General features: G+C 42.2%; 1 protein-coding gene across 1 annotated transcript; it reads right to left on the bottom strand.

The window, feature by feature from the left end:
- Positions 1-13,040: 13,040 nt before the first annotated feature.
- Positions 13,041-15,537, bottom strand: LOC120993942 (protein kinase C delta type-like). The gene is made up of 9 exons (XM_040422404.1): positions 15,282-15,537; positions 14,995-15,083; positions 14,672-14,842; positions 14,451-14,542; positions 14,124-14,325; positions 13,810-14,001; positions 13,558-13,686; positions 13,298-13,464; positions 13,041-13,107 (listed from the first exon to the last, which is right to left on the bottom strand). The coding sequence occupies exons 1-9, from the start codon at positions 15,535-15,537 to the stop codon at positions 13,041-13,043; spliced, it is 1,365 nt and encodes a 454-aa protein (XP_040278338.1).
- Positions 15,538-15,999: the final 462 nt, after the last annotated feature.

Here is a 15,999-nt window from a genome sequence, read left to right as displayed (position 1 = left end):
CAGTTGCGCTACAGGCACCCGGACCGCATGAATCATGACAGCCGCCCATGCTCTACATCCTCCTTCACCCTCCGTCTGCTTGACCTACGCAGTAAGCACTAAGCACCTTATCAGTATATACAGCTGACACCGTTCACTTTATGATTGATAATTATGAATTTTTTATATGTATTTGTATATTTCACAGAATAATATACTCATTTTTTAATTGAATATTTATTGTATGATTATGCACTGATGTTCACTATGAGATTTACTGCAAATTTGATATACATATTGTATTTTGTATTTAATTAATTTATTTATTATGAATTGAGCACACCTGTATTGCACATTGATTGTATTCACTCCTACTGGTATATATACTCAGTATTTTGTCTGTACTCATTGCTTGAGAAAGGCTCACACACTGAGCCGAAACGTCGCTTGTCCCATATGGGTAATTAAAGATTTTTTCATCTTTTACTTATTGGAGTGCTGCCCTTTTTGTTATTTTTATCTATCTGGATTGGTTTATATCCACACTGGGCCAGCTGCACCCGCATTTGTTCCATTGACGGTGCTGCCACTGAACTTTTTGTTTTTCTATATATATATATATATACAGTACAGACCAAAAGTTTGGACACACCTTCTCATTCAAAGAGTTTTCTTTATTTTCATGACTATGAAGGCATCAAAACTATGAATTAACACATGTGGAATTATATACATAACAAACAAGTGTGAAACAACTGAAAATATGTCATATTCTAGGTTCTTCAAAGTAGCCACCTTTTGCTTTGATTACTGCTTTGCACACTCTTGGCATTCTCTTGATGAGCTTTAAGAGGTAGTCCCCTGAAATGGTCTTCCAACAGTCTTGAAGGAGTTCCCAGAGATGCTTAGCACTTGTTGGCCCTTTTGCCTTCACTCTGCGGTCCAGCTCACCCCAAACCATCTCGATTGGGTTCAGGTCTGGTGACTGTGGAGGCCAGGTCATCTGGCGCAGCACCCCATCACTCTCCTTCATGGTCAAATAGCCCTTACTTTCAAAGTTTTCCCAATTTTTCGGCTGACTGACTGACCTTCATTTCTTAAAGTAATGATGGCCACTCGTTTTTCTTTACTTAGCTGCTTTTTTCTTGCCATAATACAAATACTAACAGTCTATTCAGTAGGACTATCAGCTGTGTATCCACCTGACTTCTCCTCCACGCAACTGATGGTCCCAACCCCATTTATAAGGCAAGAAATCCCACTTATTAAACCTGACAGGGCACACCTGTGAAGTGAAAACCATTTCAGGGGACTACCTCTTGAAGCTCATCAAGAGAATGCCAAGAGTGTGCAAAGCAGTAATCAAAGCAAAAGGTGGCTACTTTGAAGAACCTAGAATATGACATATTTTCAGTTGTTTCACACTTGTTTGTTATGTATATAATTCCACATGTGTTAATTCATAGTTTTGATGCCTTCAGTGTGAATCTACAATTTTCATAGTCATGAAAATAAAGAAAACTCTTTGAGAGAGAAGGTGTGTCCAAACTTTTGGTCTGTACTGTATATATATATAGGGCCAGATTTATCATTACTCTGACAGCTCACTCCACTTTAACATATGGCTAAAGTCAGTTTTAGCCAAGTCAGATTTATGATCGGCCCTTTAAGACTGTAATAAATGTGGTTTGACGGTAGCAGTTTATCCGTCAGTAAGCAGCTTTACAAAAGTCGCACATCTTTACGAAAAAGTCGCACATTTTTATGAAAAAGTCGCATGTCCTATTAAAAAGTCTCATAAGATAAGCATGGTCCTCACTGGAGTAAAATTGCTACTTTTTTGCGACTTTTTTAAATAGTCCCAATAGTAAATCTGTCTAGAGATTCATTTACATAAGAAAACACGCCCACTTTCAGAAAACTGGCGAGCATAGTGCAGAGCAGAAAAAAGTCGCAAATTTGTGCGCAGTTTTAGCGTTTGGGACTTTTTTTGGGACGTTTTCACTCCATTATTCTGACCTGAGCTAATGATAAATCTGGCCCATAGTGTTCTGAGTTAATGCATCCACTTGCATTTTGGCATATGCTAGCTCAACATTAGAATGAGCACCACAAGATCGAGAGGGGGTAGAACTGGTTGTATCCAGAGGACTACTGATTGTAACCAGAGGACTACTGATGAAGAAATAGTCTGGATATTCTATCCTGCCCATTCATTCCATTAGCTTGTTAGCTACAGCACTTGCATTCCTCATTGTGCTTCTACTACATACATTATCATGTCCTACTGATTTATTTTTTGTTCTTGCAAATACTATTGCATTTACACATTTATATATCTCTCTTGCGCATTTTCATTTGATGGCTCTTGTAGGATGTTATGTAAATTAATTAGTTGTTGAGATTTTGTAATGTTAGTTATTGACAATTCATGTTATTTCGGTCTAGGTTATTTTAGATGTTCATATTCCATAGAGCAGTGCCCTTTCAATCCCCTGGGTTTTTCTTGTTAATAGTATTCTTATTATGAAGCCACATACAGGAATGAACGGAAGGCATTTGCGAAGAGATTCTATTCATCAAACACTGTCTTAGTGAAGTAACAACAGGGAGGGACTGGGCTAGTTTTGGAACCTTTATTTGCGACGTTTCAAAAAGTCGCAATTGATAAATAAGGCCAAATATGAACGTAACTGTCTGACACACCCCCTGAACATCTGGAAACACAAAACTGGCCAATTCACAAAAAAATAGAACAGACACAGAAACTTCATAAATAAGACAGATGTGTCAAAGTCAATATTTAAGTAAAAAATATATCATTTATATGTACTGTATATAAATGATAAATCAGGGCCAATATGATTAATGGTTTCACACTTGGACAAGGTACAAAACCTTGGCTGTTTCAGTACAAAAAAGATTAATTATTATGGACACCTTCGGGGCAATTTTTTATTATTGTTATTGCATTCTACTTATTTTGGGCTAAAATTTTTTTTTTTCAGTTGGTCTTTATTTAAAATGTTAAGCCACTTTCCCAGTATAATAGTGTAATATGTGCATTAGCAGAACAGCAGGTTCTGTGTTTACGTAGAATCCTGTCATCTGACTGCTCATGTGTATCCCTTATCTGTAATCTCATGAGGCGCAAACACTTATTTAACCCACATTTTTATATTGTGACAAGAATTGAGTTGTAATAAGTATTTTTGAGCTGTAAACAGTTCAAAGAGCAGGACCACATACTATGTAGTCAGCTTTGCTGGATGACTGGACTGAAGGAAAGTAGACACTGACAGTCTGCAGATACACTCTCAATTTAACACCTGTAGTACAAGAATTGCTGGAAATGTTTAAAAAAGACCAATTAAAAAAAAGATTTTTAGACCTAAATGAGTGGACTGCAATAATATAAAAAAATGGCCCCAAACGTGTCCATAGCCTTGAAAGGGGTTTTCCTGTTTGCATCAATATCCTTTACAATAATCATTTATGAAGGTGGCTATAATTTTGTCATGTATTTATTTATTTCTAATCTTTATATTTCTTTTTGGGCTGTGGTCACACAGCAATGTCATGCAACTTTTTGTTATTTCCTCTGATGTTATGTCCATGGGTGTGTCAAAGCAGCAACAGGGGCATTGATAGGGGAGTGTCTATGTAACTAGCTGGTGGGAGGAGCTATAAGCTAGCTGGGTGTTGTTAGGGTCAGGGCTGGGGCAGAAAAAGAAGTGCATCATGGGTTTGGTTGGATACAACAACTGGAAGTGCTACATGCAGTATGTGAACATGGGCTACATGGTGAAAACGGGTCTGGAGAGTCTAAATTGATAAAAAATAAAAAAATAAAAAAATAAAAAGCATGGGGAAGATGTACATCAGGTAACTGCAACAGCATTTCTGTTAAACACCAAAGTAATCCTGGAAACTCTTTTAATGTTGCAGAAAAACCAGATGGACACAATGCAGTACAATCTGTGTAACTGTCTTCCTCATGGTCTATTTGTCTCAGAAGATCACCCCCAGGATCATGTTACTTCATACAGCCTTAGGCCCCTTTCACACGGGCGAGTATTCTGCGCGGATGCGATGCGTGAGTTTAACGCATTGCACCCGCACTCAATCCCGACCCATTCATTTCTATGGGGCTGTTCACATGAGCGGTGATTTTCACGCATCACTTGTGCGTTGCGTGAAAATCGCAGCATGCTCTATATTCTGCGTTTTTCACGCAACGCAGGCCCCATAGAAGTGAATGGGGTTGCGTGACAATCGCAAGCATCCGCAAGCAAGTGCGATTTTCACGAACGGTTGCTAGGAGACGATCGGGATGGAGACCCGATCATTATTATTTCCCCTTATAACATGGTTATAAGGTAAAATAATAGCATTCTGAATACAGAATGCATAGTACAATAGCGCTGATGGGGTTAAAAAAAATAATATAATAATTTAACTCACCTTAATCCACTTGATCGCGCAGCCCGGCATCTCCTTCTGTCTTCATCTTAGCTGTGTGCAGGAACAGGACCTGTGGTGACGTCACTCCGGTCATCACATGGTCCATCACATGATCCATCACCATGGTCAAAGATCATGTGATGGATCATGTGATGACCGGAGTGACATCACCACAGGTCCTGTTCCTGCACACAGCTAAGATGAAGACAGAAGGAGATGCCGGGCTGCACGATCAAGTGGATTAAGGTGAGTTAAAAAAATAAAATTTAACCCCTCCAGCGCTATTTTACTATGCATTCTGTATTCAGAATGCTATTATTTTCCCTTATAACCATGTTATAAGGGAAAATAATACAATCTACAGAACACCGATCCCAAGCCCGAACTTCTGTGAAGAAGTTCGGGTTTGGGTACCAAACATGCCGATTTTTCTCACGCGAGTGCAAAACGCATTACAATGTTTTGCACTCGCGCTGAAAAATCGTGCATGTTCCCGCAACGCACCCGCACCTTTTCCCGCAACGCCCGTCTGAAAGAGGCCTTACACTACTATCTAAGTGTCCCTTGTGCGGCCGGTGACAATCTGTCTTGCAAAGAGACTCTGTTCTCAAGCTCTTTCTCTCTGTCACAGACAACGGAAAAGAGAAACCATAGAGGCAGAACTTCATGTGACACAACGTCAGGTGGTGTGTATAAATGAATGTAGGTAAGTATTGCCCAGCAATTATACTGGCATAATGTTCAGGAGCTGCGTATCGGCAGATCCTCCTGGCTGCAGCCTCTGTTCTATGCCGGCCGCGCTGGAAAGGCGGATCACCAGAGGAATCCAGTTAGGTAACTGTGAAGAAGAATAGTAACTTGATTACAGCACTGTCATAGGAGCAATTAGTCTTGAACTTAATTTTTATGAATACTATGAGGACATTTATTAAGTGATATACGCCACAATAGTGGCTTATTAAAGTTGCAGATTTTATTGCGTGCAATTTTTGCTGCAAAATCTGAAACCTTTCCCTGCTCATGCCTATTTTCTATCAAGAAAAGGGAGTGTGGTGCCGGCGGGCCAGCAGACCCGGCTCATTTATCATTTTCCACAACAGTTTTTGGCTTGAAAATTACAAACCGGATTCCAAAAAAGTTGGGACACTATACAAATCGTGAATAAAAACTGAATGCAATGATGTGGAGGTGCCAACTTCTAATATTTTATTCAGAATAGAACATAAATCACGGAACAAAAGTTTAAACTGAGAAAATGCACCATTTTAAGGAAAAAATATGTTGAATCAGAATTTCATGGTGTCAACAAATCCCCAAAAAGTTGGGACAAGGCCATTTTCACCACTGTGTGGCATCTCCCCTTCTTCTTACAACACTCAACAGACGTCTGGGGACCGAGGAGACCAGTTTCTCAAGTTTAGAAATAGGAATGCTCTCCCATTCTTGTCTAATACAGGCCTCTAACTGTTCAATAGTCTTGGGCCTTCTTTGTTGCACCTTCCTCTTTATGATGCGCCATATGTTCTCTATAGGTGAAAGATCTGGACTGCAGACTGGCCATTTCAGTACCCGGATCCTTCTCCTACGCAGCCATGATGTTGTGATTGATGCAGAATGTGGTCTGGCATTATCTTGTTGAAAAATGCAGGGTCTTCCCTGAAAGAGATGACGTCTGGATGGGAGCATATGTTGTTCTAGAACCTGAATATATTTTTCTGCATTGATTCCAGACATGCAAGCTGCCCATGCCATACGCACTCATGCAACCCCATACCATCAGAGATGCAGGCTTCTGAACTGAGCATTGATAACAACTTGGGTTGTCCTTGTCCTCTTTGGTCCGGATGACATGGCGTCCCAGATTTCCAAAAAGAACTTCGAATCGTGACTAGTCTGACCACAGAACAGTCTTCCATTTTGCCACACTCCATTTTAAATGATCCCTGGCCCAGTGAAAACGCCTGAGCTTGTGGATCTTGCTTAGAAATGGCTTCTTCTTTGCACTGTAGAGTTTCAGCTGGCAACGGCAGATGGCACGGTGGATTGTGTTCACTGACAATGGTTTCTGGAAGTATTCCTGAGCCCATTCTGTGATTTCCTTTACAGTAGCATTCCTGTTTGTGGTGCAGTGTCGTTTAAGGGCCCGGAGATCACGGGCATCCAGTATGGTTTTACGGCCTTGACACTTACGCACAGAGATTGTTCCAGATTCTCTGAATCTTCGGATGATGTTATGCACAGTTGATGATGATAGATGCAAAGTCTTTGCAATTTTTCGCTGGGTAACACCTTTCTGATATTGCTCCACTATCTTTCTGCGCAACATTGTGGGAATTGGTGATATTCTACCCATCTTGGTTTCTGAGAGACACTGCCACTCTGAGAAGCTCTGACCTAATTAGTGTTAATTGGTCTTCCAGCTCTTCGTTATGCTCAAATTTACTTTTTCCAGCCTCTTATTGCTACTTGTCCCAACTTTTTGGGGATTTGTTGACACCGTGAAATTTTGAATCAACGTATTTTTCCTTTAAAATGATACATTTACTCGGATTAAACGTTTGATCTGTCATCTACGTTCTATTACAAATAAAATATTGACATTTGCCATCTCCACATCATTGCATTCAGTTTTTATTCACAATTTGTTTAGTGTCCCAACTTTTTTGGAATCCGGTTTGTAGCTTAAATCTATGCCAGCCTGATGGAAAAAGCACCTGCGCCTCTACATAACTTTGATGCTTCTTCCAGCAGTGCAGAGGGACTTAAGACCGGCGTCAGGCAAAGTAATGCAAAGAACCATTTTGACGTGCGTGCCACCGGCAAAGGTCAGGTTTGAAGGGGAGGAGAAAAACCTGCCTTCAGCAACATACTATTCACATAAGCTGGCACGTTCCCTGAGTTTTTCCAACAAGATGGTGCACCACCACATTATGGGTGTCAGGTCCGAGCATTCCTAGATGAACAGTTTCCTGGAACGTGGATTGGTCGTCGTGGGCCAGTTAAATGGCCCCCAAGGTCTCCCGATCTGACCCCCTTAGACTTTTATCTTTGGGGTCATCTGAAGGCAATTGTCTATGCTGTGAAGATACGAGATGTGCAGCACCTGAAACTACGGATACTGGAAGCCTGTGCTAGCATTTCTCCTGCGGTGTTGCTATCAGTGTGTGAAGAGTGGGAGAAGAGGGTTGCATTGACAATCCAACACAATGGGCAGCACATTGAACACATTTTATAAGTGGTCAGAAACTTGTAAATAACTCATGAAAGAATAAAGTTATGTTAAAACCAAGCACACCGTTGTTTTTCTTGTGAAATTCCCAATAAGTTTGATGTGTCACACGACCCTCTTCCTATTGAAAAAACAAAAGTTGGATTCAAAATGGTCGACTTCAAAATGGCCGCCATGGTCACCACCCATCTTGAAAAGTTTCCCCCCTCACATATACTAATGTGCAACAAACAGGAAGTTAATATCACCAACCATTTCCATTTTATTAAGGTGTATCCATATAAATGGCCCACCCTGTACATTAGGGGGTAGCAAAGAAAGGAATTCATAATCCTAATCTATTAGGTCTTACGGTATGTCGTTTATGAAAACTGTGATATTTATGGCCTATCCGACTTCTATGCAAAAGTGCAGGGCACTCCAGCTGGACCACTGGGTGGCATTATTTACCCAGGAACAGCACCATACATACGGTTGTGGCTGTGTGTGGTACTGCAGATCAGTCCCATGCACTTGAAAGAGATTGAGCTCTGCGAGCTACAGTATGTTACGCAACCAGAACCGAATTGATAGTGCTGTTCCTGGGTAAACAATGAAGGGGACACAGGGTCCCCTCTTTCCGTTGATTGGTGAAGACTAGAAACAGATCGGATTTGAAATCTGCTACTTGTCAGTTTATGCTGCAGTTTTCCCCAGCGGATTTCACCCTTTGCAATGGAGAGGAAAAAGTCCTCTGGCTTTTTCATGGCAAAAGCGCACACCGTACACGTGGTTTTTGTTGCTCGTTTTGTTGCATTTTTTTAGGCAGAACTGCCTGCTCCAATTTCTGGCAGGTGTGGATGTGAACGTACAATAAAAGCAAAGTGGATGAGATTTAATCAAATCCACACGCTGCAAAAAAAATTTCCACCCAGAAGAGAACATAAGGTTCTCTGCAGATTTCATCCATATAGGATGATATCCGTGGCAAATACGTAGCAAAAGCTATCCGAAATCCATGAGACCCTGCCTCTCTACATCTAGATTTGTTCTGGTGTTTTTTACTGTAAAAAGCCATAGAAACAATTTTTTTTTTTTTTCTTTTCTAGGCAATATGCCGTAGCCGGGTTTTGGGATGGGCCCAATGCTACGCTGGGTCCTCCAAACACTGCCGAGGTTCTCACCATATGTTGCTGCTGGTAAGGCATGGTGCACCCCAATGGGAGATAACTCCAGAGAGTCAATGTTTGCAGTAAACCAGTGTGCTTCTTTATTGGAGGAACTCAAGTACAAGTCAACACAGCCAAAGCACGGAACTGACTTCTTCGGTCTGAGGCTTGAGCTAGCTGTGTCCACCCAGGTGACCCAGGATCTGTGGCAGAGTATCCCCGTCTCAGTGTCTTCTTTTGGCCACTCATATTCGGTCTGGCAGAGTCTCTCCTATTAAGCACTGGTCCCTATCTGCAGACAACTAGGGGTTCTGATCAGGACAGTATTTCTAATTAGGCATTCAAGGACACGTGCCTAGGGTGGGGCCATCAGGATGGGCGTTGTGAGAGAGTTAAACTTTTTTCTTTTCATTTTTTATAATAAATCCCAACTCCCACTCAGGGAACCAGCTGTAGTGTGTCCCCTTGTCATTCTCTATACAAAGACCCTTACCCTGTACTGTGCCCCTTAATCGTTACTGTGCTTTTTATACCCTGTAATATGCCCCACTATTATACCCTGCACTGAGCCACCTTATACCAGGTGGTACTGTGCTTTCCAACAAGTTCTATGCCCTCTTATACCCTGCATTTTGCCCCTTATCATACCCTGCACAGCGCCCCAGTCATACCCTGTACTTTGCCCTTTTATTATACACTGTACTCTGCACCCTAATCATATTCTGTACTGTGCCACCTTAAACCCTAAACTGTGTCTCCTTATACCCTGTTATCCAGTCATTGTATGGCGGTGTTAGGCATTCATTGAATGGCAGTGTTATCCAGTCACAGTATGGTGGTATCATTCAGTCATGGTATGGATATTTTGTCCAGTCATGGTATGGGGCTATGAGGATACAATGTTGGTTATCCAATCATTGTATGAGCTATTATCCAGGGGTCTTATTTAGCCCTGAGCAAATGAGCCTTGGAGAACACAGTCCACACCACCGATTTCCAGGACCCGACTGTGCTCTATGTAACAATGAGTGGTGCTGGCACAAATAATTAATGTAACTACAGCCCCACTGATGTTCAATGATAAACAGCAGTTTTATCATTGATCTTCTCCTCTGTTAACACTGACCACTTTATTATTACACTTCTATGAAAGCAGATAAACATGGTGCTAATTGTCAAGCGCAAAAGTACCTTTAACAGGGGCGTATACGACCAGGGCCTAGCGTAGCATGAGCTGAAAATGCAGCCCTGGCTACTCTTCTTATATACAGTTTCTAGCTATATTACAACCTTCTAGATGTAAGGGTGGAATGGAGAAGCACAGCCGAAGCACAAACACTGTTGCAATTTCTATCATAAATTTGTATAGAGCTTTAATTGAAGGCTATGCAAATGCATAAGCAGTTTTCCGGATATAAACAAGTCATTAGCTATACACAACTGAGCTAAACCAGACAATCAGAAAGTCAGTGTGTCTGTTTTTTTCCCCCTCCAAAACTTTGCATAGGTAAAAGTCAAAAAGCCTCTCAGTATTAGCTGGCTGTACTGTACATTTAAACCCTTCCACAGTGCAGTGCAGCTAGAGTGTAATAACAGTACAAATGAACAGGATATACCGTATTGCAAAAACATATTAATGCAGTTCAACAATATAAAACTGTATAAGTACACACAATAGCATGCATTGCAGTGCAAGTTAACCCTACAAAGTGAAATAAAGTAAGGAGTTGATGGCTTTCCATAGTAGCAATAAGGGCAAGTGTCCACAAATGTCCACTGTCCATAGTTCATTTGCAGGAGCTTAGCAGAAGGAAATTGTTACGAAGCAGATTTGGAAGTGTTGCGTAACTTAAACAAATTTGGCTTGGGGCCTCTCCTTGGGTTGTTAGGGAGAGGTTAGTGGCCCCCCTTATATTCACTCTTTAACCCTTGTACAGGGATCTGGACTTCACTGCAGTGGATCCATCAGGCCACTACTGTAGCATCCTGCTCCATGAGTCGCATTATACTGCAAAGTGCCAAAAATATGTTTGTCATGTATGCATTTACTGTATATTTTCTATAAGCACATGGTAATCACAGGCCGTGTCTTTAGCCACCACTAGATTGGGCTGGTGCCACCCTGTATATAAGAGAGGGCAAAACATTCTAGAGTCAATCTATTCCAGTTAGTCTGTTTTAGCCTAGGTCTAGGAGAAGGAAGCATATGTGAATCTGACAGGCCAGCTCTTCCTGTACCTTGTACCAATCAGGATAGAGCCAGAACATCTCCAGAAAGTGAGCCCGATGCTAGAGGTGTAGAGAAAGAGCTGTAGAGGTGATCCGTCTTAAAAATGACTTTATGGACTCTAAGGCACCCGTGTTCAGGAGAAGCCATCATTGCCTAAGCACATGCCACAAAGTTTGGGCCACCTGTGTAGATTTCTATATTGCAAGGTGGAAGAGTGGATTAGCAGCCTGTTCAAATATTGTAGCAGAAGGTTGGGAGATATTGCTTATGGTAACGTATTACACGACACACTGGGATGCTAAACTACAAGTCAACTAGCAAAGTGCAGTGTAGGAAAGTTTGCTTCAACAATTTTAATGAGACACCTTTTGGCCTGTGATTACCTGTGCAGCTGTGAAACTGTAACATCTGAGGATACTGAATTTCTGTGTAACATCAGCCGGTCCATTGCAAGTATGACCTGTCCTGAACTGTTTGCATTTTAATTCTTCAGTAAATAAACCTGTTAGGCTGGTGGTCTGAGTCCACTTCTGTCCTGCTGTCCCGAGCAGGTGCGGGCATTGCTCCGCTCTCCCTTTGTGTATTGGGTCTACAGTAGAACTCTCGGAACTTCCTTTCAGCACTGCTAGAGTTAATCCTTCCCTTTTGCTCCCTGTCCAGCTGATGACTAAGGAGCTGATCAGCCTCCCTATTTAGCTGGGCTTTGGATCCACCCTCTTGCCAGAGCTTTGAGGTTTTCTAGTCTCTAGTAACCAGTGAAGGTGTAATCTTTTATATGACTACCTGTGCACTGTACTTTGACTGTTTACAGACCAGGGCAGACAGAACAGGGATCAAGCAGAGGTTAGGTGGTGAAGCCTATCTAACCTAAACGTTTCTTTTTGTCTGCCGGTTTCTGAAAGTTTTTACACTTTTTATTTAATGCTCCGATTTCAATGCTTCATCATGGGCTATAAAACGGACAGACTGAGCAGAAACATCAGCTAAAAACCCCCATGGCTGATTTTAATATGGGAATGGATTCTACGACCTCCTCTCTAGGGGTTTTATTTCTCAGATGGTTTTCCAATTCATTTAACTATAAGTACACAGTTCATCATGCCATGTCTTGACATGGATATCCAAGAAATGGCTTGAATATGTGGGCAGGGAGTCTGGGCCTTACAGCCTGTTTTAGACTCTGGGCAAACAAGACAGATTTGTAGCAGATTTTTTCCATGCAGCTTCTACACTGAACATCAGTAACAGAATACAATTCAACGCATGCAACTGGGGAGTACCACCTAAAAAAGACAACATCCAATGAAAGTGCCTTCAGATTTCCCCCAACTACAGGATAAATAGCAATCCATAGTACATAGATGGCTCTTGCCCTAATATGCATGTGGGACTTGTTGGATAAAACATAAATAAGCTACAACCACATGATGGTGAATAGTACTGTTTATTGATGGTAAATGTCCTTTTCTGTCCCTCTGTACCACTAGTGGATGGTGGGATCTCCACTGAGGGCAAAGTCTAACAAGTCGCCATTTTCTTGTCGATGTTATGATCCATTGGCACGCAGGAAAGGAAAAACCCCCTGTGGAGGAAACCTCTAGGGAACCATGGCCTAAGGACCACCCTTCCCTTGGGCACAAGAGGCAACTTGTCGACTAGAAGCGCTGGCGGTCAAGTCATTGACTCTTGGAAGAATCTTCATCGACTCCATAGCTTCTTGGCTGCATGCTAGACTGCAGGTCACAGCCCTCAGGTTACTTCTAGTGGCAGCTGGAAATGAAGCTGAGGAACAAGGACTGGTGTGGCACAGTACCGATGAGTAGTCAGGAGAGTATATAGAGGTCAGAGTTTGGAATCTGAGGCTCATACAAGGACAGCAAGTGTTGGTTGGTTTTTCTGCTGTTTATGATGTCAGCAAGAGGCTCTGCTGGAACATGATGTTTTTCAGCCACTGATCTACTGGGGACATCTGTATACAGAGTGGAGCTCTTTAATTCCAGATTTTCATCTTCCTCCAGATCCTGCGGATGGTATCTCTCACAAATCTGCCAAACGTTCTACCAAGAAAAAATTAAAACAGGTTGGAAATGAAATGAAATAGCCTTGCAAAATGGTAACCACCTTCAAGTTTGCTCTGTCCACCCATGAGCAGACTATAAGCCAATGAATGGAATCCACACTGCACAGATTCACAGGGAATCTCCAATAATCCCCGTCTGTATTCCCCTCTCAGCTGCAATGACTCACCTGCGTGGTCGTATGAAAGGTTCTTTAATTGGCTTTACGACCTGCCAGTTCTCATTGGCAAATGTGAATCCACAGAACAGTTGTTGATCTCTTTCAGCCATTGGTGACTTATTGGCTTCGGTGGAGGACAGGATGTCATCGATTTTTGTCAATGTCATCACTGGTGGCTATGGAGAGAAGATACCAAAAGCGGTGTTGATAAAGAAGGAACACAATGGAACTGTACTACTAGCCACATCTTCTCTGGATCATTTACTTACTGGTCCTAGTTGGAATGGTGGACGAGCTCCTGCTCCCTCTATATCTGTCCAGTTGATTTCCATGAAAAACTGATGTTCCCTGATGTTATCTACCGCTACCTGGCGACTCTCTGGTGACTTGTTTAAGAGCTGGAAAAATGTAGAATAAAAACGTTCATTCCATCACACGTTGCAATGCTATTCCTGATTTTCAATGTCCTCATTTTCATAATATTTAGCCGCTGTATTACTGCTATGTGTCTTTCTACTCACCCCCACTATAAGGTCTCTAGCTTGGGGGTTGAGCCCTTTTGGGTAGGTGGGAACATCATTGATCAGTGACTTTTCGATTGTTCCAGGAAGTATACCGGCATAGAATGGATATTTGCCAGTAGCCATCTCATATATCATCACACCAGCTGAGAACCAGTCCACTGCCGTGTCGTAGGGCTTCCGTAGAAGAATCTGTGAAAACATCCAGCAGACAATAAGAGTTAGAACATCGTCCAGGCCAGCAGAAGTCATGTAGCTGTCCAGCCCTGTAGAAAGAAACAGCTCAGTAGCATGTGCAGTCGATGATTCCTCACCTCAGGAGCCATGTATCTAAGAGTTCCGGCATATTCTGAGATCTTCTTATCCCCAAAGATGTTCATCACAGCAAGACCAAAATCGGCGATCTTCAAGTGACCGGCCCTGTCCATTAAGATATTGGCTGGTTTTATGTCCCTGTGTATGATGCCTCTGGTGTGGAGAAACTGCAGCCCACAGATGATCTCAGCTGCCATAAATCTGATGGCAGAAAGAAAAAAGATCAACATTTCACCCATTAAACTACCAGACTAAAAATGACACAAAGCTGCATGTTCCTGACAGAAATCGTCAGCTTTATCTAATATATCCATGTTCTGTCTTACCTGGTGACTGGAATGGTGAATGGGGCGTTAGCTCTCATGAGGCCACTTAGGTCTCCTCCGCTAAGAAACTCCATGATGAAGAAGGCATAGTCCTATGATAAAAGACAGAAAATATGATCCAGGTTTCTCAAATATTATAGTAAAGGTCCTGCAGCCTCCTCAGTTGGGGTCGGGTAGAGCTAACCCACTGATCAAGCCTCGATAATGGATCAGACTCTTACCTTTGTCTGGAAGGTGGCATAAGCATGGGTAAACAATGGACTCTTCCCAGTCACCTCCAGGACCTGTCGCTCAATCAGGACATTGTCTTTAAAGTCCTGAAGCAGGACCCTCTTCTTCACCAGCTTCACTGCCAGTTGTTGTTGACAGGCGGGATGTGTGGCCAGCATGACCTGTAGGAGACAGAGCATTAGAACTGGAAGAAAGGCCTGTCCTGCCATGAGACCTGATGAGAAGACATGAAGCGCTGACATCCCTAGAGGGATATTACTGTGACACACATGACACACATGTGGAAGAAGTCCCAAGAATTCCTAATACTCACTTTACCATAACCACCCTCTCCAAGGATTTTATGGAAGGTGAAGCTTTCCAGTCCAGTCACAAGGATGGGGGTGTCTGCTGGGATTGTCCCTGGTGGAGACAGGAGAGATACCGTAAGATTTAATATTTCTATATTTTGGCCATTACAATACAATCTAACTACATTAGGGGGTAGCAAAGAAAGGAATTCATAATCTTGGTCATAATTAGGGTTCTCCAAAAGTGGAGAATCCCATGAATTCGTACATTAGGGGGTATTGGCTCTAGGAAACTTAGGTCTGCACTCACCTGACAGCTGTTCCATGTCAGTATTGTAGGACGTGCTGGGTCTGTCATCAGCTTTTTCCCCCATCTCTTCTCCCCTCTTCCTCTTTCTCTGGATCCTCTCCTGTATAGGGCTTCCAGGTCTTTTTGAAGCCTTGATCATTTTTTCTTTGCCGCCATCATTTGCCCTCTCCGGTGTTACTATTCTCCTCCTCTTATTTGGCGGCTGAACTCTTCTCTTTCTCTTCCTTTTCTTTGGAAGATTCCTGGAAGTCTCCATATTCAGCCCCTAGATGTTATGCTGGGCTGAGGAAGGTCCTGTCTGCCTTCAGCACGTTCCGGGGTGACACTTGGAACGGTTTGGCTAACAGGCCTTCTTTTCTGGTCTTATATTTGAAAAAAATATAAAAAATTGCCAAGCACTAGCAAAAGTCGCCTTCACCAGTCAAACGATGAAGAAATATGGCTGCCATTCAGGTTGCAGAGTTCTAAACCTAACTGTTGCATGATGTCACAAAGGGCCCTGTGACATCACCATATTCTAAAGGTCACATGACATGACAGAGGGACCTATGGCATCATAAGCCAGGCTGACAGGCCTGCATTTATCAGCAGCTATAAAGTTCCATGCTTTTCTGCTATTTACCTATTCTCTCTATCATTTTAATCCCATTGGAAACAATAGATCACCAAAGTAATAACTTGCCTTAATAGAATCACCTTAACAATGCAACCCAAGACA

Source organism: Bufo bufo, chromosome 3 (genome assembly GCF_905171765.1).
Source record: "Bufo bufo chromosome 3, aBufBuf1.1, whole genome shotgun sequence".
Classification (NCBI taxonomy): Eukaryota; Metazoa; Chordata; class Amphibia; order Anura; family Bufonidae; genus Bufo; species Bufo bufo.
This window is presented reverse-complemented; position numbering and strand designations above follow the sequence as displayed.